Source organism: Talpa europaea (genome assembly GCF_964194135.1).
Source record: "Talpa europaea genome assembly, chromosome: 10".
In the NCBI taxonomy this organism is placed as follows: domain Eukaryota; kingdom Metazoa; phylum Chordata; class Mammalia; order Eulipotyphla; family Talpidae; genus Talpa; species Talpa europaea.
In genome coordinates, this window is record NC_140077.1 from 13799598 (window position 1) to 13826324 (window position 26727).

At 50.2% G+C, this 26727-nt stretch overlaps 1 protein-coding gene across 1 annotated transcript; it reads right to left on the minus strand.

Annotated features, from left to right (window-relative positions):
* Positions 1-8117: 8117 nt before the first annotated feature.
* DUSP5 (dual specificity phosphatase 5) lies at positions 8118-19294 on the minus strand (the record flags this gene model as incomplete). Its single annotated transcript, XM_084245176.1, has 4 exons — positions 18848-19294; positions 14191-14339; positions 11127-11346; positions 8118-8524 (listed from the first exon to the last, which is right to left on the minus strand). The coding sequence occupies exons 1-4, from the start codon at positions 19224-19226 to the stop codon at positions 8118-8120; spliced, it is 1155 nt and encodes a 384-aa protein (XP_084101302.1). The 5' UTR covers positions 19227-19294.
* Positions 19295-26727: the final 7433 nt, after the last annotated feature.

Genomic DNA, 26727 nt, shown 5'->3' on the forward strand with positions numbered 1-26727 from the left:
TTCCTTCTGATTTATTTTGTGTGGGTTTATGCCTTCCAATTCCAGCCATGTTATCACAAAAGGCAAAAATTTACCATTTTTTTATAGTTGAGTAGTTTTACAATATTACATTCTGTATGTATACATCTTCTGGACTATCGTGAAGGATGATGGGGTGATATGGTAACAGACCTCTGAAGGCTGAAATCCTATACCTTTAACTCATATAGTGTCATAGACAAATACTACCTCCTTTGAAAACAACTAAAAATTTTCCCTCAATACCAATCTATTTAAAAGGTACCTTTTAGGGCCTCCCCGGTGGCGCAGCAGTTAAGCGCTGGGTTGCGAAGCTGCCCGCAGCCTCTGCAGCGCCGGTTCGATCCCCGGCTGCTCCCCGGCCACCAGAGGAGGGTCCCACATGGCGCGCAGACCTCTCCTGCCGCCCGCTGCTCCCCTCAGCAGTGTACTTCGGTCCTTCTGCCTGCTCTGCTCCCCGCTCTGGCTCTGGTGAATTCTCTCACCCTCCTGTGCTTCTGACTGTACCCAGTGCTTGTATAAATAAATAAATAAATAAATAAATCTTTAAAAAAAAATAAAAGGTATCTTTTAAGCAAAAACAATAAATTATTTTGAGATTTGTAACAAATATAGAATGAAATTCATTACCGCAATAGCACAAGGACTAGGAAAGGGGACATGTAAATACAAGTTCTTCACTATCCACAAGGCACTATAATAGCACTATTAGAAGGTAGTGATAAGTTAAAGGTGTCTATTTTAGACCTTAGCAAAATAATTAGCAACAGCAACAAAAGAAGTTGTTTTCTACATCAATAGTAAAGAAACTATGGAATTAAAAAAAAATTATAAATATTTTCAAAAGAAGGCAGGAAAAAGGGATGGGGAAGGTACCAAGACAGAGGGGACAAATAAAAAACAAATAACAAAATAGATTTAGGCTCAACCATATGAATAACTACACTATAGGTCATTTAAAAGATGGAAATAGCTCTCAATATAAATACACAGACAGGTTAAAAGTAAAATATAGAGATATACCTACAAAACACTAATCAAAAAGAAAGCTAGAGGGCCTTCCTGGTGGCACAAGGGGTTAAGCACTGCACTATGAAGCAATCCGAAGCCTCTGCAGCACAAGTTCGATCCCCAGCCCTACAGGGAGCAACCCACATGGCGCAGCAGACCTCCCCTGACTTGCCCACTGCTCCCCTTACCAGTGTATTTCTATAGATCCGTCTGTTCTGTTCCCCACTCTGTCTCTGGTAAATCCTCTCACCCCCCTCATCTCTGGCCTGTACCCCGGTTCTTGTATGCATGAATAAATAAATCTTTAAAAAAAAAAAAAAAGAGGGCCTCCCCGGTGGCGCAGCGGTTGAGCGCTGGGTTGCGAAGCTGCCCACGGCCTCTGTGGCGCCGGTTCGATCCCCGGCTGCTCCCGGCCACCAGAGGAGGGTCCCACATGGTGCGCAGACCTCTCCTGCCGCCCGCTGCTCCCCTCAGCAGTGTACTTCGGTCCTTCTGCCTGCTCTGCTCCCTGCTCTGGCTCTGGTGAATTCTCTCACCCTCCCGCGCTTCTGACTGTACCCAGTGCATGTACAAACAAACAAACAAACAAATAAATAAATAAAAATACATGCCCCTTAAAAAAAAAAAGCAAGCTAGAGTAGCAATATAGATCTCAGGCAATATGGACAACAGAACAAAGAATATTACCATAGAAAATAAGGACATTTCATATTGTCAATTTCAATTGACAAAGGGGTCAGTTCATTAAACATAACTGTAGTGAACAGAACTTCAGAGTGCATGAAACAAAAACTGCTGAAACTTAAGGGAGAGAAAGCCAAATATCAATTTTGGTTGAAGACTAAAACACACTATTCTAGTAATTGATAAAAGAATACACAGAAAATCACTACGGACATAGAAGATTTGACCTTCTATGAATCAGCTTGACCTAATTGACATTTAACACTTCATCCCAAAACAGCAGAATAGGATCTTTAAGCTAGGTGTCTTGGGTCTTCCAAGTCAACTGCTCTTTTCCTCAAATGCAGGAAATAATTTTTTTCATCTTCCTATCAGAGATATCTTCGAAGTTGCACTATCTGGGAGATTCATTCCTCTCAAATGGCACATTTTCTTATGGCTACTGGAGAAGTCCAGAGTGAAAAGTGTACAGACGGTGTTAGGAATCTATTTTAAGTTCCCATCTACTAGCTTCTTGGTTTCTGTAAACTTTTTAAGGAACTGGGGATGGGTGCGTGAGTCGGAAGAGATATGACCTACTACTATAAATAAATTCCACCAGGATTTTAAATTAGGTACCATAATTGATCCTGTGTGTGCTCACTGGAGTTGGGACAGGAGGATGCCCAGCCTATATGGGTGTCTCCTGAACCTTCTTACTGAGTGTTCAGTCTGCTGACACCAATTGAACCGTTTACCACAGAAAATCAAGCAAATGTGTAGTAAGAACGCTGTTCTTTCTGGCTGAAACTGTCCTATGTACAGCCTTATTCAAGGAAACAGACAGGTCCCAGGATGCACACCGGGTCCAAGGGCAGCCCACCCATAGGCTGATCAATAACCAATCAGGTGATGTGATGACATGGACGCTGACTGGCAGGGTAGCAATAATAATAAATCTATGAAAGTCGTTTCCTCTAGGACAGGAGGGATTGACTGGTGGCACCAAGTGGCACCCTAGAAAAGGAGTTCACATGTAGTGGATAGTGCTGGCTTTGAGAGAAACAGAAAGCAGCTTCTGGTTCTGGCAGTTTTTCATTCCCAACCTGTCATTCATTCACCCCTTCATGCAATCAAAACTCATTAACTGCCTGCTAATAAAATCAGGCCCTGTGCTAGGTCCCTCCTGAAATGCAATATAATCTTTGCTTTCCTGGTACTTCTAGTCTAGAGATGGACATTAATAAAATAATGACAGAGAAATTAATTATTAAACTTTGATGAAATATAAGATATAGATAGGGAGATACGAGAAAGAAAAAAGGAACTTCTGACCTATTCTGGGGTTCTTCACCTCTGAAGAGGTGACATTTGAGCTGAGATGTGAAGAAGTAGTTTAGTTCAAGAGTGAATTTAGGGAAAAATGTGTTTGAGGCAAAGAGGCCAGCTTGTGCAAAGGTCCTGAGGCAGGAGGGAGCATGAAATGTTCAAGGGACTGTCAGAAAGCCTGTGTAGCTATAGTGGAGCAGAGCTGTGCATTAAATGCCCTTTGCATCTCTCCACAGTCTCTTTACTTAATGTAGCCTGAGAAGATGCTCTTCCTTGCTAACAAAATCCCCATGGATGAAAGCACCTACGATAAATCTCAGGTGTTCAGAGGGGTTCAAGGTCAATGAAATAGTTTCATCCTGGTTGTACCATTTACTACCTGTGAGGCCTTGAGTAAGTTACTTTATAGCTCCCAGGCCCAGTGTGTACACGTGGAAAAATGAAGATAAAAACATTTGTGCAAGGTTGTGGTAAGAATCAAATGAGACCTTGTTTGTAAACATGCCTAGCTTGGCTTATGGCAAGTAGTAGGTACTTAACACATACTCCTGATATTAGAAATGATTGAGAAGGCACCAGGGTTCAATAAGAACTCACCTTTTTTGCACTCCGGTGGAGGTGGGGGTGGAAGAGAGGCCATGGCTGAAACAATGTTCAAAACAATGTCAGAGAAGGTAGAGGGATGAAGCAAGGCAGGACTTGTGTTGTTAGCCATGTCTACCACTGCCACATCCCAGTGCTTAGACATAAATCCGCGGCCACCAGAGCAGGGAGGATCAAGCCAGGGCCTGGGAGGAGAGGGGAGAGGTGAAAGGGCTTGGTGTGAGGCTGGGACATGGTCCAACTTCAGAGGCCAGCTCCACTTTGGGACAGAAAGTTCAGAGGACCTTCCTCAATACTTCACGACGGGGCATTTGGTTCTGTCTCCACTGACTCCCAGGTTCTAATAGGTGTGCCGTGTCAAATGGAGAGAGGGTGATGGTTCTCTAGGCACAGAATCGCACTCCCTACTTCCAGTGTGTAAGGTCAGGAGGGCCTGCATGGGGGCCTTGTGCCATCTCCATGCCAATACCCCCAGAGAGACGCCAACCAGCAGCAGAACCAGGATTGAAAAGGAAGGCAGCGCCCAAGATTCTGAAACAAGAGGCCAAGGCCCCAGTGAGGGAACGTGGGTTCTAGACAAGATTTATTCCAGAAAGAAAACAGAACTTGGTAGTTACGGAGAAGGCAAAGGAACCCAATGCCACAGATGACTGCTTCTGTGATAGAGAGTGGCAACAGGGATGAGACACAGGCTTCTCTATGTATCATATCCCCTTGTTCCATAAACACATTGGGGCATATTTAACCTTTGCTAGGCAAGTTTTTTTCTTATTTTAAACCACTATAAAAATAAGGGCAAGAGAACTAAAGTCGGGAAATTTTAATGGAAACAGGGCAGGGTCCATATGAGAAATGCACACCATAAGGTCCTTATAATTCCCCCAAGGCAACTAAAGATTTGCTTCTGAGCTGCCTAGGCGCCTGAGGAGGAAACGGGGGCAGTCATGAGTTTTATGGTGTTCAGAAGACAGACCCCCAGCAACACAGATACAGCCTTTCAGGGTGTTGAGATCTAAGGGGCATCATCCCCAGGACTTCATGCAAAGGAGACCCCTGGGCACATGAGGCTCCTGCCAGCACACTGCTCCCTGGCATGAAGCTGCTCACGTTTGCTGCTCCAGTCAAGCCCACTTCAGGAACCGGGGTAGACCAGGTGGGCGCTTACTCACAGACCCAGCCAGCAATCAGAAATGGGAAGAACTAATCTCTATTCTTCCAGGCACATCTCAACCTGAGATGTTGCTGGAGACAAGTGTTGTTTCTTCAAACGGGGCATAAAGGAACTGGATAGCACCAGCTTTAATCCCCCTCTTGGTTGTGTGAAGTTGGTCTTGGCAAACCTGGAAGTGTAATTAATGAGGAGACTATTAAGGGAGTGAGAGTTACAGAGCCATCCCCAGCTGTGGGGCTTCACTTGGCTTACCCTCCAGTGACTCACTGGCTCATGAGCAATCCTCATATGCCTGATTTAGAGGACTTACTCACCCTTCAGAGAAAGACTTTAATGCAATAAAGCAAATGTCAGTAAGTGGGACGCAGCTTAGCACATCACCCGGCCTGCACCCAGCTTCCCACTCCCTGGCTCTCCCTGCTTGAGGCCCCTCCAGTCACTCAGCACCTGGACAGGTCTGCGCAGTGAACAAGCTGCAGGACACCATCCAAGGCTGAGCAGAGGCTCAGAGATATGAAACAATGGAGCCTCAGGCCTCAGCTAGATCAAGCCCTGAAGTCTGGGCCTTTGAAGATAGAGATTAGTTCCAAAGAACTGGAGTTAGGGTGAGGGCTGGGACCTTGGTCTTCTCCCTCCCTGTCCACTGCTCTGCCACTTTCCTCTCTCGGAAGCAATGCTTGGATGATGCAGATGAGGGGCATGTGCTGAAGGAAATTAATGAGGCCTCCCCAGTCCCAGTGGCTTTCTTATCTGTGAACTTTCCAAGGAAGCTGTGAAGATCCAATTGGGGAAAAAGAAGTCATGTGGAAGGCAAGGCCTCAACGCTTTTGTGTTATTTAGAAAGGGCTAGGCTGCCCTGAGCTTGGTTGCCAACTTGGGTGCATGGAGGCCTTGTGAACTCTCCAACACTCCTGTGTCGGGGTGTTATAAATCCCAGCCATTTCCTGGTTGCCCAATTAGGAAACAGACCCAAGTTAGGCTGGCATGAGAAAAGTAGTGTGGGAAGTACAATACTGCCCCTTCCTTTACAAGACAGGAAATTACTCAGAAGGCGAGTTGATTCGGCATCGGATTTAAGTCCACTCATTGATTTACCAAGTATCTCTTGGGGGAATTATCTGTTTGAATTAGTTCAAAGGGGAGCCTCCCTGGTGGCACAAGAAGTTAAGACACAACCTATGAAGCTGTGTGCAGCCACTGCAGCATGAGTTTGATTCCCCAGCTGGCCCGGGAAGTGACCCACATGGTGCAGACTCTCCTGACTCACCCGCTGCTCCCCTCGGCAGTGTACTTTGGTCAGTTTGCCTGTTCTGTTCCCCACTCTGTCTCTGGTGAGTGCTCTCACCCCCCACATCTCTGGCCTGTACCCCAGTTCTTGTATGCATAATTTTTTTTTTTAAAGAATTAGTTCAGGGCCTCCCTGGTGGCGCAGCGATTGAGCGCTGGGTTGCAAAGCTGCTCGCGGCCTCTGCGGCGCCGGTTCGATCCCCGGCTGCTCCCCGGCCACCGGAGGAGGGTCCCGCATGGCGCGCAGACCTCTCCTGCCGCCCGCTGCTCCCCTCAGCAGTGTACTTCGGTCCTTCTGCCTGCTCTGCTCCCCGCTCTGGCTCTGGTGAATCCTCTCACCCTCCCGCGCTTCTGACTGTACCCAGTGCATGTATAAACAAAACAAACAAACAAATAAATAAATAAAACATGCCTCTATTAAAAAAAAAATTAAAAAAAAAAGAAAGAATTAGTTCAAAGGGTAAATAGGTGGGCAGGCATTTGAGGTGAACCTTCACCTAGTTTACTTCTCCATCTCTTGGCTGTATGGCCAAAGTTTTGTGTCTGCCACGTGCCAGGCACTGAAGAAGGCTGACCACAATGCTGGCACCCAGGCTTGCTGGAATCAGGCTTTTAGGACCACCCAGTTCAGTCCACTCATTTCATAGATGAAGAATTCAAGGTTTAGGGGCCTCCCTGGTTGTGCAAAGGATAAACACACAACCTATGAAGCTATCTGCAGCCACTGCAACACGAGTTCGATCCCCGGCCAGGGAGGTACCCACATGCCGCAGCAGACCTCTCCTTTCTCGCCCGCTGCTCCCCTCAGCAGTGTATTTCAGTCAATCTACCTGTTCTGTTCCCCACTCTGTCTCTGCTGAATCCTCTGACCCCCCACACCTCTGGCCTGTACCCAGTTCTTGTATGCATAAATAAATATTTAAAAAAAATGTATTCTTGCCTTACTCCGATTCACCAACAAGAAGCAGTGCTTTTTTTCCTTTTACTATTTTTATTTCGCACTATAAAAAAACAACCAGTAACATACTGTTTTTCTTCACATTCATATGGATTTTAGGAAATTATTGCCTTTTCCCCTGGAGAAATAACCTACAGACAAAAACATAGTAGTACCACACATGAAGTCTGAAAATTCCAGAAGTCAACAGCTTGGAGACAACCCCCAGGGGCAGGGAAAAAACAAGTGTCACAGGAGACAGACAAGCACATGTAAGGACAGCAAGCTGGGGAATGACCCTTGATGCCAATGACCCAGACAGCAGGTACCTCTTGCTCCCGGCACCCACTGCCACCACCTCAAAGGGGTGATTTTTGGCCTATGGTTTGAATGACTCTTTTCAACTGACATGAGTTGCTTTGAGGAACGGTGCAAGGAGAAAGGTTCAAGTATGAGGAAGAATCATGCCAAAGTTCAAGGTCAGGGAGGAACCCACAGTGTAAAGGAAACCCAGGAGCCAGTGTCTTGCTATTTCTACCAACCACCTCCACTGGACCCAAGGGAGATCTCTAGCTTCAAATCACCATCTACATTGTTTCCCTACAGACCCTGCGGGGTTACTTTCCTGATGAGATGGTGATCCAACTCAGGGCCTGAATCACCAGCGGCAGCTACTGTGACTGCCAGTTATAAAAATACGGTAGAAATTGTGCTTCCTTCAAAATGAATTGGCTTCGAAACTGCCTTTTCTCCTGGTCGAGCAACTGCTTTCTCCCACGTTGCTGCAGGTATTTATTGCCTTACGCTTGAAATGAAAAGGCAAACTTTGAGGTGCAAGGACCGGGCAGTCCTGAGGGCAGGGGGACTGGAAGTACAGTAGTCAGCACACGCTGTGCTCCCATAATGGCTTGGCCTTCCTTCGGCCCCGAGGACCCATCCCCGAGGTCAGCCTGAAGTTCGTCCGCAAGCCTGGCGACCCTCACCATCCCACCAGGGCAGAGTGAGGTCTTCAGTATTGCACAGGTATGAAATGTCCGCAAGTTTGAAAAACAAAATCACAGTTGTTCGTGGGGCTGGGCTGGCTCCCCCATGCCTGTTTTAGCAGGACGTGGCTGTGGCCATGGAGCTCCTGCTGAGCTCGGAGACTGTTGAGTGGGTGGGCACTGGCGCCAGCGCTGAGGTAGGGAAGGTACAGTAGGAACCCTGCAAGTCAGGGTTCAGTGTCTGCAAATGGGCTATAAATGAAGAGCCGGCTGCCTCCCCTTGGCAAGAGGGAGCCTGGGGGGTGGGCGTAGAAGGCAGGATCTCAGATTCATACTGCAGGAGCTGGCCCATGAAGCCGAAATTGGGCGAGACCATACTCCTCCTCTGCTTGATGTAATCGAAGGCCTCCTTCAGGCGGAACTGCTTGGTCTTCATGAGGTAAGCCATGCAGATGGTGGGCGAGCGAGAGATGCCGGCCTCACAATGGACCAGGACCTTGCCTCCCTTTTCCCTGACACAGTCTGGAATGAAGAAGACAGGCGGAATGAGTTGGGCTTGAAACCCAAGACACAAGAGCAAAACACAAAAGTCACCTTATCAAATTGTCAGGCCTGCTCAACAGCTAGACTTTGATCTGCAGCAGTGAGGAGAGCGCTTCTGGTGTCTTAGGGCTTTTGTGATATTGATAGCAGCTTCCTAGTTCTCCAGGATACTTGCACAGATTCTGCCAGTGGAGGCACTAGACCTGGAATAATCTCTTCCTGGGGACGCCATCTTCATTTGGTTTCCGTGGAAGGGTTTCAAGAGGGCAATGGAAAATCCTTGAGGCTGCCTGCAAGTTTTTATGGGGCATGCACATTTTTCTGGAAGAGTCCAGAAAAGGCTCCAAGAGTGACTTGGAGAAGCAGTTCTTGCCTCTTAGAATTTTATTCTAATGGTGATGACCTAACCCTCATTCTGATAGAGGCCTTCCCACAGTCATCCAGTCTGGCTGTGCCAGGGCGGGATGCTTGGCTCAGCTCCCAGGGTTCCCACCACCAAACATACAATAAATAGTGCACAGCCACTAATTATAGCCCTGGCTAAGTGACGCTTACCAGACGGAGGATATAAATGGCTTGCGCAAACTCCATCTTGCACAACAATGGGAGTCACTGCTATAAAGCTACCCCCATCAGTTAGCATTCTTCAGCTCAATGTGTGACAAAAAGGGGGGATTATCCTCCTCTTCTAATCCACTCCCCCCCAAAACAAGAGGCACAACTGTTAAAAATGGGAGGGATAAAAAGTCAAATATATATACTCATCCAAAGAAAGAACCAAACCCCACAGAAAATTAGACCTTCCAATTCCCTGTCTCGCTAGTGAGGAAACGATGATGTCACAGGAAGTTAGCTGCCCTTGGCATTACGAAGGCCACCGTGTAAAAACATTTAGGGCTGTGCAGGGCAAGTGCAAAAGTCAGCCCCCCCTTACCCACCACCCTTCTCAAGTTCAAGAAGTCTGCAGTGAAAGAGCAAGTTTTTGAGGCATCAGGGAGGGATCCTGAGTTTCCCTATCATAAAACCCCAAAGGACACCCCAGGGAAACACACGAGAGGTCCCTCCCTCCAATACACTAACTCAGAAGGGTCAGGGAAATTAGTTCAAAGGAGAGACCCCAGAACCTAGGGTCATGACTCCAATTTTCCTTTCCTCCTTTGTGGCTTCCTTTGTAGTCCAGCTTTTAATTGACCAGTGCCACATCCAAGAAAGCAAAGCGCCCAGAGCAGACCGCTTCTGGCCTCAGCCGACCCCTCGGGCCTGCTGTCCAGAATGTGGGTTTGACCCCAGTCCCTCCTGCATCAGCTGGGCTAGGAGTCTGGGGAAGATCTTGTGCTTTCAAGGTGCTGTGGGTTTGTGCGGTTGTGTACACCAGACACAATACACACACAACATGGAGAGGGAGGCTTCTGAGAAGTGGATGGGGGTGGTTTCATGACCTCACTGAGCAGCTACCCAGGTAATTAAATAAAAGGCTAAGAAGGCAAGGCATTCCAGAGACAGGGAAAACAAGTCAAAGGTTTCCTGCCCCAAATCCATCACTCTGGCTGCCTCTCGGGCACTCCAAATAAATCATCCCAGCCTAGAGGCTCAGGTACCAGGAGGCCAGAGCTGGCTTCTGCCTCTGCTATTTCTATGGGGCAGACATCCTGTGTGGTGACCCTCCACATGGCTGCAGGGGGTCCTTGAATCACTACGCACCTTATGAAATCACTGCTGTGCCTTCCCACAGCACTCAGAACGAGAGGCAGGAAAACCAACAATGCAAAAGTTAACAAGAAAGGACTCTGAAAAGGGTGGCAGACACAAGGGTGGAGAGTGGTACTTCCAAATTTGAGACGGAAAAAAGTCAGCCCAGCCTCTGGGGAGAGGGCGGGCGGTGGGTGGGGGCAGTCAAATGAAGAACAACCCAGGCTACACAGAGTACCTGGAAACCCAAGGCCAGGAGCCCCTGAGTCCTTTCCAGGTAGAGGCACCAGCGCTTGGTTTCAGGCCTACACAGTGGGGTAAATGATAAGGGCCTCATGGAATGCAGAAAGGATGCAAAAGATGCCAACTTTTCTATGCATAAGCACAGAGCTTGAGGCAAGTGCTATCTTTAATCCAAAATTAGCTGAAAATGCAAAACAAATTGCCCCCAAAGCGGTTTGCCAAAAACCACGGGGCTCAGTGCATAAGTAGTGCTCTCTCAATCCTTCTGTTTGCTTCAAAAATAGTCCAACCTCCATAGCAGCAGCTAGGGCGGTTCTCACTCCACCCCACTGGCCCTGTGTGGAGTATCATGCAGGGACGCGTTCTACTTCCCACCCAGCTAGAAACAGTGACAAGAGCGGCTGCTGAGGACTGCCATAAAAATATATTAATTCATTTATCTTGCAAATTAAAGCTCCTATTAATAGCAGCTCCGATCCGCCCCTCTGCCTCTTCAGTGGCTGCCTCCCTTTCTGGCTCCAACCCTGGTAGCTGCACATACAAAACATCTTTTTTTCCTTTAGTGAAGGTGGCCCCCCATCAATTCAGTCCAAGAAGACGTGCCCCGAAGGGACTTACACATAACAGCCCTGGGAATGGCGGAACATACCTATGAAGTCTATTGCCTCCTGGAAGTGGGAGCTGATGTCCGCCGTGTGGCTGTCTTCCACGGGGATCCACTTGTAGTGCAGCCGGGGCTCGCAGGCCTCGGAGGCCCGCCGTGACACGTTCAGCAGGGCCGTGATGTGCAGGTTGGCGAGGAACTCGCACTTCGACGCGTGGTAGGCACTTCCAAGGTAGAGGAATGGGAGGATTTCAACTGGGCTGCCCTGGAAGCAGGGGCAAAAGGACAAGCAGGAAAGATTGGATTAACATCTCATTTGGGAGCGGAACAAAAGCACCCCATCTATCCTGTCTCAGGTGGGAGGCCCCCCTTTCCGGTTTCCAGGTAGAGAGTTCAGAGACCGGGCAGACCTACCCACAGTGTGGGCGGGGTCTCCGTCCTGGCAAACTCTCTGCCCTACATCACCTCTGTGTGACTCAATGACAGCAAACCCCACACAGCAAAGCTTTTCATTTCCTATATGTGGAGGTGGGAGATGCCAGCAGCTTTCCTGTGTTGACGAAGATGCTGGCAGTGTGGGGTGGCGGAAGATCAAGGACCGCGGAGGTCTTGCTACCATGAGAGCACCGGGGCAAGGCCCTTCAATTTGGGGCAGCCTCGATTTCTTTCCAGATAAAATGGAGAAGACTGCAATGGGGTGAGCCGTCCCCCTCTGCAGCCCTCACATTCCGTGCAGTGCATTTCATCAAACCTAAGAGGTGGCCAGATTTCAGGGATATTAACACGGGCCCCTCCCCAACGACAGAAGTATGCTTCTTAGAACTGAAAACGACCATTATCTACCCAGAATCCTCAGGCAGGGCAAGCTGGTAGGCTCAAGCAAAGGGACTTCCCCTGCCCTTGACCTTCTTCAAAGGGGCTGAGCACCTGGTGGGAGATGCTTACATGCACACACCAGGTTTCTAGCCAAGGAGACTCCCGATGAAGGGAGAACCAGAGACATCTGCAGAGACAACGCTATTAGACAGCAGTGCTGCCCAGTGGGGCTCCGGTGGAGGTGCTGGCACTTGGGGGGGCGGGTGGGCAAGTCAGTGAAGACGGAACAGTGGGAGCCTCTGCAGAGTCAGAGGGCAATGGCGGGCAAGGTGACAGCGGCTGTGTCTTTGGGAGCTTTTCCATATCATCCATCCGCTTCCTGTATTTCTATTTCCTGCCTCGTAGCAGAGAGGAGAGGAAACTCTCTGCCGGCCCTGTGACGGGGGAGGGGGCACATGGTGAGGGCAGCAGAGGGCACTTCTCAAATGACCCAGCATGTGGAGCTGGCTTTTCCTTCCCTGAGAAGTCAAGTGTTTAAGCAAATACCAGTGAGCCACTTCGAAGAAAGTTAAAGAGGATTTTACAAAAGATAATAGCAACTCCCACCGTTTTTATTAGCACCTGCTGCGGCTGCCCCTGGGTTCACACTGCAGAGGCCCCTCTGTCCACATCATCCTCCCCTAGAAGGTGCCTGCAAAACGCTGACACACTGGGCTTGGGAGCCTATCCAGTTTCTTCTGGTGCTCAGCCCAACAAACACACCCCCGAAACCATGTTTCTTTCCTTTTCTGAATCTTTTGTATAAACTCAGGAAGAAACCAAACGTCTTCAGAAACCCCAAAGGTTATCACCACTTTGCCTAACTTCTCTCCATGCAGGAGTGCTTCTCAGAAGTAGCACTGGGGGTTCCCCAGATGAGGCTTGGAGACACAGCAGGGCCTCCCCACCAGGCCAAAAGTCCTCTGTGCTTTTACAACATCCTGCCAGTTCCTGTTTCTCTTTCACTTTCTGAGAAAACTAGGGGAAAACACAATGCAAACAAACAAACAAAAATAGAAATCCAGCCAGGCCGGATGCCTGTGGCTTGAAAGTCAAGGGTTCATCATAAGCTCAGTATTTTTAATAAAGGAAAACAAACAAAATAATAACCTGGGCACCTCGCCAGGCTTAACAGGCTTCCTCACCAAGGATCCTGTTCAAGGAAAGGTCACCTGGCTGTCCTCAGAAGTCTATTCCCAGGGGCAGAGATCTGTGATGGCAGGGGGGTGGCATATTCAGCAGCATCTAAAAGTCTTCCTTCTTAAGATTTGGAATGTCCTATTTTGTGGGGAAAACTTGCTAAGTTCCTCCCATCAAATATAGTGCCTACAATGGCCCTTTCCTGAAAGAAGGTGTTTAAAACAGAACAAGGTCCTGGAAAGGGCTAGAACAGTTTAAGATAAGCGCTGGTTCTGGGTCTAGTGCTGCCATGAACCCAGCTTCAGGGTTCCTTGCAAAGCAACCTACTTACTAGCCCTGAAATGTTTTCTTTTGCCCTGATTCTGCCACACTGGGGTTCCCGCCCACCTTTTCCTTATCCTCCTGTGTCATTGGCAAAATCCCACCTGAGTGTCCACTTCATTCTTTCTTTAACAAGTCGTCACAAAGTGCCAATACTTGGAAGGGGGAAAAGCCCACAAGTTTGTAGAAACACGAAGTTCCCTCTTATTTCCTGATTTCTTCTGGTTCCAGAATTGATGGAATTAGAAGCATGAGAAACCTTTAAAGGACCCAGCTTAGCTATTCAAACAGAAGTTTCTCTATAACCCTCCCTCCTCTGTCTTTACCCCCACCCCCCACTCCATTTCAGTTAAGAGTACCAACAAGACCTGCCTTGACAGGTACTGGGCTGGTCTGCAGAAACCGCAGAGCATGAACAATTAGAAAGGAGATCAACACAGGAAGCCTGAAAGTCAGCTTGGAAAGGTCTTCAGGGAAACCCAGACCAGTATTGCAGTTTCTGCACACTTCCCAGGCCAGCTAAGAATAATGTAGTTCTCACTTCCCCTTTTCCTCCAGAAGCTGTTGAGCATCCTTTGGCTCGTTTGCTCTTGTCAGCTTGTTTGCTGGAAGAAAGCCCATTTTCTCTTGGATGGAAGCTCAAGTTGGCAAGTCAGAGGCTCTCTAAAGCTCCAGGGCTCTGCCAACACCCTGATCCACAAAAGCAGCAGCAGAGGTTGCTGAGCGGGGAGAGGAAAAGCCAGGGTAGCCAGGAAGGCGCGGAGCCAGGAGCTGGCCACGTCGGCATACCCACCTGGTCATAGGCTGGCCTGTAACTCATGCTGAGCACTGGTTTCCCGCATTGGCTGATGAGGGCTCTCTCGGTTTCAATTTTCTCTTGTGAAATGGGTTTTACATCCACACAGCATTCAGGATATTCAGAATAGAAAGTCTCATATCCCCCTACAAGAAAAAACAAGAATAAGACAAATGTAAGCATTGATTTCTTGGGCTGTCAGAAATGCCCAGAATGAATCAATACCCTGACTGTGGAGCAGTCAAAAATACTGAGCTAATACAGATTCTGGTCATATAAAAAAAATTGAGCCAAAGCAACTAACAGTTTTAGAATAGGAATGAGGTCTGCACACGCACACCTGGGCATGCACATGCGCGCGCACATACACACACGTTAAAAAAAAAAAAATCGGGGGGTGGAGGCCGGGAGGGGAGGGATTGGGGTCAGAATGGGGCATGTGCAGTTGTATGGGGGAATATAAAAATAAAATTTATTATTTAAAAAAAAAAAATCAATAGCCCCTAAAGGCAATGATTAACTATTTGTGTCTATCAGAAGCCGCCTAAACTGTGAAAAGAACTATTTGACATCTGGCAAATATTAACCAAATCCTTGTAGAAAACAAAAGCTGTTTTCTCTTGTTTATCTAAAATGCAGGTGTGATTAAGCAGAATTTCATTAATTTGTGAGAAGAGAGCAACTCTTAAGCTGGTCTGTTTCTTCTCCAGTCCTGCAGTCCTAGGCAGGATTATAGATGGAACCCCCTTCCATTCACAAGGGACTGGGGGCTAATGTGAGGTTTCAAGTCAGAGCAATAAAATAGCCTTGCCCTTTCTCACTCCCAAGGTGCAGAGGACACTGCTGACAATCTCTCTAGTGGTCCCATTTAGAGTAATCAATCTCGTTAATTACCTTCCAAACCAAACTGGGGGAATGGCCTCCTGAACTTAGTTCTTAGCTCCCACAGTAAAAATTGCAGCTAATATAAACTCTCTCCCCTATGACCACCTACCCACCCCCTTTCGAACCTCCATATCACCCTCCCCTCCTGACCTTTGACCTCCCACCACCCCCCCAAATCAATTAAGTCAACTGCTAGCAAGCATAACTGTAAAAATCCTTAATATTACATTTACACGTCTCCAAATAGATCGCTTAAGGTAAAAAAGGACTCTGACCACGTCACAGATATGTGAGCTTCTGCACAAGTCTTCTCGGGCTCGGTGCACTTAGTATGGAAGAACCAAATGAGACCCAGGCCTCAGAATGCTCAGGCTGCCCAGAGGTGATGCGGACACAGGTCAGGTTTGCTTGGGAAAACCTCGCTCCCAATGGAAGGAATTCAAGTCACTTCCTAGAGTCTCCAGACAACCCACTGCTGTCTTTTCCTGACCCAGAAAATTCACTTGTTGTCAAATCAATATGCATTCTAAGATCTATATTTTCCCCAAAGTCTCTGTCTTGTCTGCCTAGCCCTCCAGTGGAGCACGTGGCTTTTGTAAACCCCAGCGACAGACAAAGGGTTAATGGATTACAGGGCCAACTCCTGCTCCCTCCCCAAAGCTGCAGCCAATTCCTAGAATGAGTCATCTAGCCTTTAGGGCTTCCGCTCAGCTTGCTGGAAAGGCCCCCACCCCCATTTAGTACACCCAAATCTCCCCTGTGGTCACTTCACCAAATAGCCCTTGGGGCCTCCCTTGGTGAAGCTTCTGGTCCCCCACAAAGACCTTGTTTCTGGTGGCAATGAGGGAGGCCAGGGCCAGAGAGGATGGAGTGGGAAGGTGATGGAGAGGTTAGTGGCTTAGCTTCTCCCAATTCCCCAATAGCTCCTGCCCCCTTCCCCCCAGGAGGCTGAGACTGCCAGACATACACTGACTCTCCCCACCCCCACCAACTTCCTCTGAAGAGGTGTACCTACCATAGCTAGGAAATCACTTCCTGGGCCTCAACATTTTGGGCTCCAGGAGACAAATGGAGCAATGTGGGAGGGAAACTGGAATAACGGCCCTGGCCCTCCCAGATGAGGCTTGGTATAGAGAAGCTTTCAGGCTACCCATCTTCTGGCTTTAAATAAAGAGTTGGACGTCAGGAGACAGACAGGAGGACAGATAGGAGGTGCGGGTGTGGGCTGGTCCCTGCCTGACTGTTGACAAAGTAAGGCAGGCACACAAAGAGTCTCAGTGTAGTTGAGGGACAGATAAACAGAGCCCTGCCTCTGCCAGCTGGGGTCAGGATGAGTCCTCCAGATTAGATGGTCTCTGTCTTTCACCCACTCCCAGCAGAGGCGTGGAGAGACAGAACATTCCTCTCTCGTGCCTCACTTAAGTTGCAAGAGCCCTGGCAATTCTTTTGGCTGCTTCAACCCACTTCAGAGTGACTCTGCTTTCTATCACCAGGGCTTTAGCAGGGGAGCACTGACACTATGTATACACACCCTCAATGCCACTGGACCATCACCTCATTTTAGTGGGTTTTTTTTGGGGGGGGAGGGGAGGTTAAGCGAAGTATAAAAGATATTGTCCCCAAGAGCTGTGATGCCACTGGATTAAAACCAGAACTTGTATCTTAGACATGAATCACATAAGGAAATAAACATATTCTTTAGCAACAACCTAAGGATGAGTAGTGTTATTATGGATATTTGACTCAAATTTAAAATGCGCATTCTTTCAACCTGGCAATTATGGCTTCACTGAAAGATAGTATACACACAAAAGCACGTGACAAAGATATCCTCTGCCACCCTGCTTCAGATGGTGAGGCAGAAGCAACCTGCTGGCTGTCATCAGGGGGCTGGTTAAAGAAGTGAAACAGACACGCAGGCTGATATGGAGGAATCGTCTCAGATTTAGTTGGGTAAGAGTCAGAAACAGAAATACAGAAAAGCATTCTATATTTAAAAAGACACTCATAGAAAATGAACTTATTTAAAAATGAACAAGAAATAGTTATCTTGGGGGCATGGAACTGTGTTCAAGGGTATACATTAGACTGACTTTTCACTGAACAGCCTTTGTGCTGTTCCCAAGTTTTTTTACCTGCATGTTCCTTTCACTTAAAACCACATTTTAAACATTAATTTTCCTGAGATGTGGGGTCTACAGAGGCGCCTCGCATGGAAATAACTTGTAAGCTGTGAGAATGGACTCCCTGCAGAGGGCGGGGAAGAGGGAAGACCAGGAGGGATTTCCTGGAACATGTTTTTCATGTTACTGGGAGGCTTTTCCTTTACTCACTGCTAAGAACAGGAGACAAAAACCACATCAGGAAGAGACAGAAATCAGGGGACATGTGTGCAACCTCTGAAGAGCTTGGAGAGCACCCCTCCATCCCCTGGGGGCTGAGGCTGCAGGAAAAAAAGCCCAGAGAGCAGGAGGTGCTACTGGTGGGGGCAGCTGCCTGCCCATGTACCTCTGCAGCCCCCTCCTCTGGGGTGTGAAATCTGCATGTTTTAAAAGCTGGTTCCTAACTCTGAATTCACTAGCTCTGACCCACATCACTGATCCACCCCAAGGATCAGGGATAGGAGGGCCTTAGGGGCAGATCTGGGGGTGAGCTCCCTTCTTTGCACTAGGTGAAGACCATCCATTAGCCACTGCAAAGGACTCCAACACTAGGCGGGAACAGTCATAGGAAGTCACCCAGAAATCAATGCTCTGAGTTTGAAAGTCAATCACCCACCTACTACCGGAAGTCAAAGTCACCTCCTCAGCAGGTGCGGGGGCGCAGCTTCCGGGGTCTCCAAGCCCAGGGAGGGGGCATACCCCGCGCTCACCCTTGGGCACCTCTCCTGGGCTCCAGCCTGGGGTGGAAGGGCCTATCCTGCTATGCTCTCAGCACCCCACTCGGGATGACCCAGGCGCCAGAGGGAGGGGGCGAAAAGGGTGGGCAGGCTGTCAGCTCCAAACTGAGCTAGAGAAAGGCTGGGCAAGGCCGGAGGAAAACAATAAAAAGCAATAAAAAGAAACGGAAAGGAAGAGGAGCGGCTCCCTGGGGTCAAAAAGGCAAAAGAGGGGTCGGTGATGACAGAGCCTAATGCACGTAATCGTGCAGGCGGGAGGAGAGGGGCCATCGCGGAGCCACGCTCCGGGGCTGGGGGCGGGGAGGGGGTCGCGACCTGCCGAAGCCCCAGGGCTGTGCGCCAGGGACCCTCGGCGCCAGGCTCCAGCGAGGGCTGCGAAGCGCGCTCCAGGCAAGGCGGGCCGCGTCCGGCAGGAGCCGACGGCACTCGGGGGCCGCGCGCCCAGCTGGAGCCCACCCCGCCGCGGCAGGCGGACGGACCGGGGCTTTCGAGGAACTCGGGGCGCTGCTAGTGTCGGCGCCCTCCCCGGCACCGCGCGGCGCGGACTCGCCGTCTGGGGGCTGCCCGGCGCCCGGGGTCCCGGAGGGGCCGGCCCGGCGGAGGCGGGTGCCGGGGAGGGTGTCCGGGGAGGGTGCTCGGGAGGGTGCCCGGGGCGGATGGCCGGGGCAGGTGCCCAGGAGGGTGCCCGGGGCGGGTGGCCGGGGCAGGTGCCCAGGAGGGTGCCCGGGGCGGGTGGCAGGGGCAGGTGCCCAGGAGGGTGCCCGGAGCAGGTGCCCAGGAGGGTGCCCGGGGAGGGTGCCCGGAGCAGGTGCCCAGGAGGGTGCCCGGGGTTGGCGGGGTGCCCGGGGACGGGCGCCCCGACGCGCTCACCTTTGAGGAAGTAGACCCGCGGGCCGGCGGGCAGGCAGGCGAGCAGCGAGGTGAGCACGACGCGCGCGGCGCTCTCCTCGCGCAGCTTCTGCCAGTGGCGGCTGCCCTGGTCCAGCACGACCACGGCCGCCACGCCGCCGCCGCCCTCCTGCAGCAGCCGCGCGCGCGCCGCCTCGTCGGGCAGCACGTAGCGCGCGGACACCGCGCCGCCGCGGGCCCGGCGCAGCACCACCGAGTTGAGGTTGACGTTGAGCGAGCCGCGCACGCTGGACGCGGCGAAGGCCAGGTAGGGCCGGCAGTCCAGCACCACGCAGCGCGCCGCCGCCTCCTTGCGGAGCATCTTGCGCAGCTGGCGCCCGTCGAGCGACGTGACCTTCATGCCGCCGCCCGGCGGCCCCGCGCCGCGCGCCCCGCCGGTGCCCACGGCCAGGGTGCCCGCCGGCGAGGCCCGGGAGGGCGGCCCGCGGGGCCGCGGCGGCCGACCGAGCCCGGCGCCCGCGCGCTCGCCGCCGACTCCGCTCGCCCGCCCCGCACTCGGCGCCCAGCCCGGCCGCTCGCGCCCCGAAGCCGGGGATTCCGCCGGCGCGCGGCGCTTTATGTGAATGGGAGCGCGGCCCGTGACGCGGCTGCCCAAATAAGGCCGCGGCGGGCGGCCCCTCGCGCGGCCACGCCCCGGCGGGCGCGGGCGGGCGCGGCCTGAGTCAGCGCGCGGGAGGAAGCGCCGGTGCCGCCCCGCGCGCCCCGCGGGGTCCGCGTCGCCGCCGGGCGGTGGAGACCCGCGCGGAGCGGGGGCGCGGGGGCGCGGGGGAGGGCGGGCGCGCGCGGCCGGGCTGTGCGCTTTGTGGGCGCAGGTCCCGAGCCCGCCGGAGGCCTGCGGGCAGCTCCCCGGCCGGACGGGGGAGCCCCGGGCCACGACCCCAGAAGCAGCGAAGGATTTCTGATCCTGCCCGAAGTCTGTTTGGAAGAAGTGAGGTGACCGCTGAGAGGGGCCTCGAGGGAGGTACCTGACGGGTGGGGCTGGTGTTGGCGGCTGTTGGAGATCAGTGATGGATACCTGGGGCTTCCTCGTGCCGTTTTCCTGCTCGGGGGTGCATGTGAAACTTTCCATTACATTTGAAACTTTCCATAATAAAAGTACCGACAGGTTTTGAAAAAAAAAATGGACAGGGGAGGGCCCTCCCTGGTGGCGCAAGGGGTTAAGCGCCGCACTATGAAGCAGTCCGCAGCCTCTGCAGCACTAGTTCGATCCCCGCCTGTCCAGGGAGCAACTCACGTGGCGCAGCAGACCTCTCCTGACTGCCCGCTGCTCCCTTCAGGACTGTGTTTCAGTCAATCTGCCTGTTCTGCTCCCCACTCTGTCTCTGGTCCTCTCACCCCCTGCATCTCTGGCCTGTACCCCAGCCCTTGTGTGCATAAATAAATAAATCTTTTTTAAAAATGGAGAGAGGAGAGCCGAATAAAATCTCCCTAAATGGATTCTGCCCACAAAGTGCTGACCGTCCTCTTCTCTGACACATGCCAAGAGTTATTAGAATAGTCTTGGGGGGGGGGATCCATTTTCTGGCCTCTGAAAATCAGTCGTGAAATCAGCTGTAGCATCAATATGCATCTGTCATGGAACTCAGTCCAACCAACTGCTGTCCAGGTGGCTTCTGGATTCGGGGGATTATCTGTGGATCAAGAATAATCCCAGGCTCTCAGCCCCCACCGGTCCCCAGCAGCTTCAGGCTTCCCGTCCCCATTCTTGGGGAACTGGACATATTCACCCATTCATCAGGTTATTTACTAAGGGCTCTCCTAGCTGCAGGGACATATGAGGGAAAGACAGCCCAAAACTCATGGTCAGCCTTTGTACTGTGAGTCTAGGTTGGAGAGGGAGCTGATAGATGAAAAACAGCCTGCCAGCACGAGAGATAATGTTTACTAACAGCAGAGGAGAGAGGGGATTTTAGAAGGAAGCAAAAATCAAAATCTGAAATCAAATGCAATCAAACCAGATACCAGACAGCAGCCATCGTCACTGGGTCTCAGCTGCATTCAGAGATCCTATCCCCACCCTGCCAGTGGGGTCTTAATGAAGATGTGATATGGGGGTTTTCTTTCTCTTTGGGGTTATTCCTCCCAGCCTCCCCTGTATCCTCTTCCTCCCACCTTACCAGTACCATCCACCTGAGATGATTTCAGCCCTGAGCCCACACATGTATGGAGCATCATGTGGTCAGTTCTGCATGGGGTGCTGGACCCTGATTTGCACAGAACTCCTTGTTCCAGTGGCTCCTAGCCTGGAGGTGAGGAGAGACCCAGCCACGGGCTTCTGTAGTGAGCCTGGGTAGGGTGGGGGTGAGGCCTGGAGACGGCTTTCTAGGTCTGGAGAGAGTGGAGTCAAACTTCCAAACTTGAACTTCGAAGAATAAATTGAGGTTAGCCAGGCCAGGGAGGAGGAGGGTGGAGCGCATTCTGCCCTTAATGTAGAAGAAACTGCTTAAGCTAAAGGGGTAAAAAACAACAACAAACCCAGCCTGGTATGCGCTGGAGATGTGTGGGAGACATGGCACTTCTGGCATTTATTAGAAACTTGCAAGGTGTCAGGTGTCGGAGGGCCTTGTGTGCCATGTCAGGCATTTCTATCTTACCCTTTGGCTGGAGCAGCCCCCATGTCTTACTCAGGTAGCTGGTCAGGAGACTATTTGGGGACATCACTGAGGCAGCACTGTGGAGAGTGGATGTTTTATTTGAGAGCGGGGGTGGGGTCCAAACTGGAGACAAGAAACAGATAAAAGGCATTTGTGGGTAATCCAGGCCTGAGCCAAAAAGGGCCTGCCGGAACTTGGCAGTGATAACAGCATTGAAGAGGCCACACAGTTGGGAGAAACCTATAGGAAGTAAAATGCAGGAAGGGATGGAATGGGGGGAGGGGAGTAGAGGACGATGCCAGGGTTTTTTTTTAATAGGGTGACTGGGTGAAGGGTCACACCTTTAGATAGGGACCCAATAGGAACAGACCTGGGTAAAGAGCAGGTGGAAGAGGAGGCAGTAAAGTTTCAGTGTTTGAATAAATTAGAGTTGATGGTAAGAAACCCGGGGGGTGGTCATTAAACAGCGGGGAAGCCTTCCTGGGGCAGGAAGGTCATCCCTCAGCAGAATTGCTCCCTCACCTCTCATGTCCAACAGATGTCCAAGTCCCAGGACTCGGCCTTCCTGATCTCTCTACTGACCTTCCCTTTCCAGTCCCACGACCAGGCCACATCGTGGGTGTGTTAGCTGTGCAAGGCACCGTGCATAGAAGGCCTCATGCTTGGTTTAATGCTCCACTTGAGATACGTTGAAAATCTTACTAATTTTTGGGTAAGGGACCCTAGATTTTCCTTTTGCACTGGGCCCTGCAAATTAGGTAGCCAGTCCTGCCCATGGGGCCCAACATTTTACACCCCATTTTCCAGTCTGCAAGCCCTCCCCTTGCTCTCTCATCCTCTGCAATGGCACTTTTTAAAGCATGGATCTTTGAGCATAGACCCACACCTGCTCTGTTCAAAAACCTTCAGTGACACCTACACACTGATAAAATCCAGATTGCTTAGTGGAACATCAAATTCCTCCTTTAGGTCAATTTGCCATGACCCACCTCTAATCTTGTTTCACCTTTTCCTTCCTTCCTTCTCAATCATGCTGCCTCCTGGCTCCAGTCACCCAAGCCTGCCCCTTTCCTAAACTTGCCCAGCATTTTGCTTCCTCCACCCTTCCTATGGCACTTAGGAGCCACCCCCGCTCTTTTGTAAGAAATCCTCCACCTTCACGAATCCACTCTAGAGTAACTACTGCACCCCCAAGAAGCCATCCCTTAATCCCCCAGCCTATGAACAGGTCACCCTCCTGGGGGTTCTCAGACTTGTGTAGTTCCTCCCTCGTGCAACTGACCCTGGGTGTCGCCCCCTTGACTATCAGCCTGCAGGCGCCCACGCCACCCTGGGGACTTGCCCCGCCATCTGCGTCTCCCTCACCAGGCCTACCACACAGCGGGACCAACCTCAGCGTTGGTGGGGTGGATTCAGTTCTTGCTGAGCCGTGAGAGCAGCTGGCTTCTTAGGAGGCACCTGGGAGGCGAGTTGGCCACAGCATAAACTAGGGCTTAAGACCCTGGGCAGGGAGGCAAGATAGGCTGTGAATGCCTGTCCTGGGAATCAGGTACTAGAGTTCATTGTCCACAGGCCTAGGAGGAAGAGGAGGGTGTCTGAGCCTGCAAGGCTGTCACTGTATGAAATAACCATGTCTTGGAATGGGGGCGAGGGTGGGTTTAGGGAAAACAGAAGTTAAATTGACATGTGAGTCCTCCTCGTCCACTGCCAGTTATTCTTCAGCGGGGAAAGATTTTTAGTTTTTTTTGCTGTCCTTTGAGCAGTCACCCTAACCCTCATGCCCTGGTTCATCTTTGTGATCTGACCCTTGGAGGACCATGGGTGCTTTTTAAAGCTGTGGGCTTGCCCCTTGGGAGGCAGGGCACACAGCATTCAGGGAGAGCTTCCAAAATCAGGGAGTTTTACATACTGGGAACTCCTTTGTTCCTGCTCATCACAGCCTCAGTAGGAATTTCTAGGGTTTCTCTCCAGTCCTGCTCCCCCCACCAGCCAAGATCTCTGCAGTCTCTATGGGGATGGAACAGAGTGCTCCAAAATGCCAGGGAGGGTGCCCAGAGCAATTCTGAGACCAACACAAGGACCTTCTGCCCATCCCTGGCCCTCTCAGAAGTATGCATTTCCCCCTCTCTATTTTCTTGTTTGTTTCTATGAAAGTAGTGATGCTTGGGCCTCCCTGATGGCACAAGGGGTTAAGACTTAGCACAATGAAGCTATAAGCAGCCGCTATAGCACGAGTTCGATCCCTGGCCAGGGAGCTAACCCACATGATGCAGCAGACTTCTCCTGGCTCGCCTGCTGCTCCCCTCAGCAGTGTATTTCAGTAGATCTGCCTGTTCTGTTCCCCACTCTGTCCCTGGTTAATCCTCTTACCAACCCACCCCCCACCCCGCCCTGCCGCCACACACACACACCTCTGGCCTATACCCCAGTTCTTGGATGCATAAATAAATAAATCTTTAAAAACAAAAAGAGAAAGTAGTAATGCTTATCATTCAAAATGCATAAACAAAATGTATAAAATGCAGAGAGGTGAAAATTATATATATATATATATTTTTTTTAAAGATTTATTTATTTTTACAAGCACTGGGGTACAGGCCAGAGGCACGGGAGGGTGAGAGAATTCACCAGAGACAGAGCAGGGAACAGAACAGGCAGATGTACTGAAACACACTGGTGAGGGGAGCAGTGGGCGAGACAGGAGAGGTCTGCCACACCATGTGGGAATCTCCCTGGCCGACCGGGAATTGAACTGACGCCGCAGAGGCTGCGGACAGTTTCACAGTTCCACTGCACCACCGGGGAGGCCCCTTATATTTTTATTTTATTTAAGGGCACTGCTTTCTCTGGCTTAAGAACCCAAATCAAAGCTGCGGTCAGGTCTGGACCTAAGATTTGTTCCCATCATCTTGGATAAAGGAAAGAGCTCTCTGGATTAGGAGTCAAGGAGCTGGAGTCCCATCAGCCTGCTGCTATCACCAGCTTTTATTCCATGACCTCATATTTATAGAGGTGTGTGAGTAGGTGTTTTTCTCCCCACCGCACGACTGTCTTCCCTGCCTCCAGGATCTTGGAATGGAGCAAATCCAGTGTTCACTCAGGGGTACAGAGGCCCCTTCCTGTGTGACTATTGAGAATCACTCACCCACCTACAGCCATGGTTTCCTGTCCTGTAAAATGAGGATGTTAGTGCCTGTCTGCTTATAGTGAGTGACAGTGACATAATGTGCAAAAACTGTATTGTGTGATGCCAGCCTAAGGTATGGTGGTATTGCTAATAATATTATCCATCAGCAAAGCATTCTCTCACTTACTGGGCTAAGTCCTGATGCTCTGGAGGTGTTTCCTTTTGTAAAATGGAAGTGAAATATAGGACTGAGCTCATAGCTTACTGTGAAGATTCAGTACGTTAACACATGTGAAGTACTCAGGAGAGTGCCTGGTGCATATTAAAACTCAACAAACATCAGCTAGTGAACTGACTGTAGTGCTCAATCCAGCCAGGAAAAGACTGTTTTCTAATGGCACAGCAAGAAAAGATGGGGGTGGACATGACAGGGAAGAGGGAGTTACTGCCTGTCTAATTCAGCTAGGAGTCAAAAAAAGAATTCTTAGAAGCCCATGAGCTTGAGCTCCTGACAGTTACTGAGTACAGAGGGATATTTCAACAGTAAAAATCCCCAGACCCACTCAAAGTAAGGTAGGAGGCACAGGAGCCATTCACACAATAAGAAGTGCCAAATCAGGTGGTTTTGATACTGAGAATAGAAGAAATTTTATAAGAGAGAGATCCATAAAGACTTGAGTTTTGAGCAGGCAAACCTGAGAGAATTTAGATTGATAAATCACCACCACCACCATTCTAAAAGTAAGGACTTGGGAGTGTGACCCTCTGAGGTTTAAGTCTGTGGTCACCACTTAATGCATTTGTGACCTTGAGCAAGTAACCATCTCTTTAAATCACGATTCTCTCATCTAAAAAAAAAAAAATGAGAATAATAATAGTACTTACCTCACAGGGCTGATGAGAAAATTAAATGAAGTACCTACGAAAAACCCTTCACTGCATGACTGAGTCTGGCGAGCGCTCCATGTGAGCCCATATTTTTCTTTATGAAAAATCATGGGCAGCACTGAAGCACAGAATCTTGGCAGTCAGTAATTATAATTCTATCTTGAAATTTTCCAGAAGGGGAACTTACTGTCTCATAAGACACTTTTGAATGAGGCCTGAAAAGGAAACAGGTGTATCTGGGGTTTTGATATAGGTCAGACCTGTCCTGAGCACCTCACTTAATCTTCACACCACCCTATGATGTGCGAGCTCTTGCCCCCATTTTACAGTTGACTGGGGTCACATAGGTGAAACTGACTTGCCTGTATCTTCTCCCCATTGCTTCCAGATTTGGAGCAATACACATAATCTAGACATCCTTTGAGGTATTTGGATATGGTATCTCCTCCTTGCCACACCTTCTCTTTTCTAAGAGAACCAGCCATCATTCCTCACAATAACTGTTTTCAGACTCCTAGAAGATGTTTTGTTTATTTGTCAGAACTCTTTACTTGTGATTCCTGAATGAAATCAGGGAGCAACAGAGAAGGTATATTTATTCAATGTTCAGAGTTCCTACAAAAGACTGTATATTAAGGGCCCTGACATCTTTAGAGAAAGGAAGATAAAGAAGAGAGTAAACACTTGAAAACAAAGAGATACTGTTCTTTCCCATCCTTGCAGGAACCACAGTCTGCCCTGAAGGATGGGAGGGGGGGTTTATCCCCAGGCAGCACTTCCTAATCCACATTCAAGTCTAGTCAGGGAGGGGCGGGGGAGGAACAGGCATCCTTGAAAGCTACAGGAAGTGGGCTGTGGGTAGAAGGTTAGAAGGAGCAAGTTAGTCATCTCTATAGCTTCAGGGGAGCATTGTATTTGCCTCTTAGCAAGACCCTGGGGACAAGGAGGATGAGGTTGGGAGGGTTTTGGCTAGAAAACCACCAGTACATGAAATGGCAACAGTCAACAGCCTCTGAGTGAGCTCTCCTGACGCTCTGCTAGCCACTTAGCTAGTGTTCTCTGTCTCTCTCTGTGTCACTGTCTGTCTCCTTTCCTGCATCTCCAGTCTCGTACACCTTCTTGGAGTTTGCATAGTCTGTCTTAAACAGTAGTATCTGGGGGTTTATAATCTCATTCTATTTTTCCTGGTTGAAACTAAAATATGTGACAATTCAAATGGGAGAATTTTATCT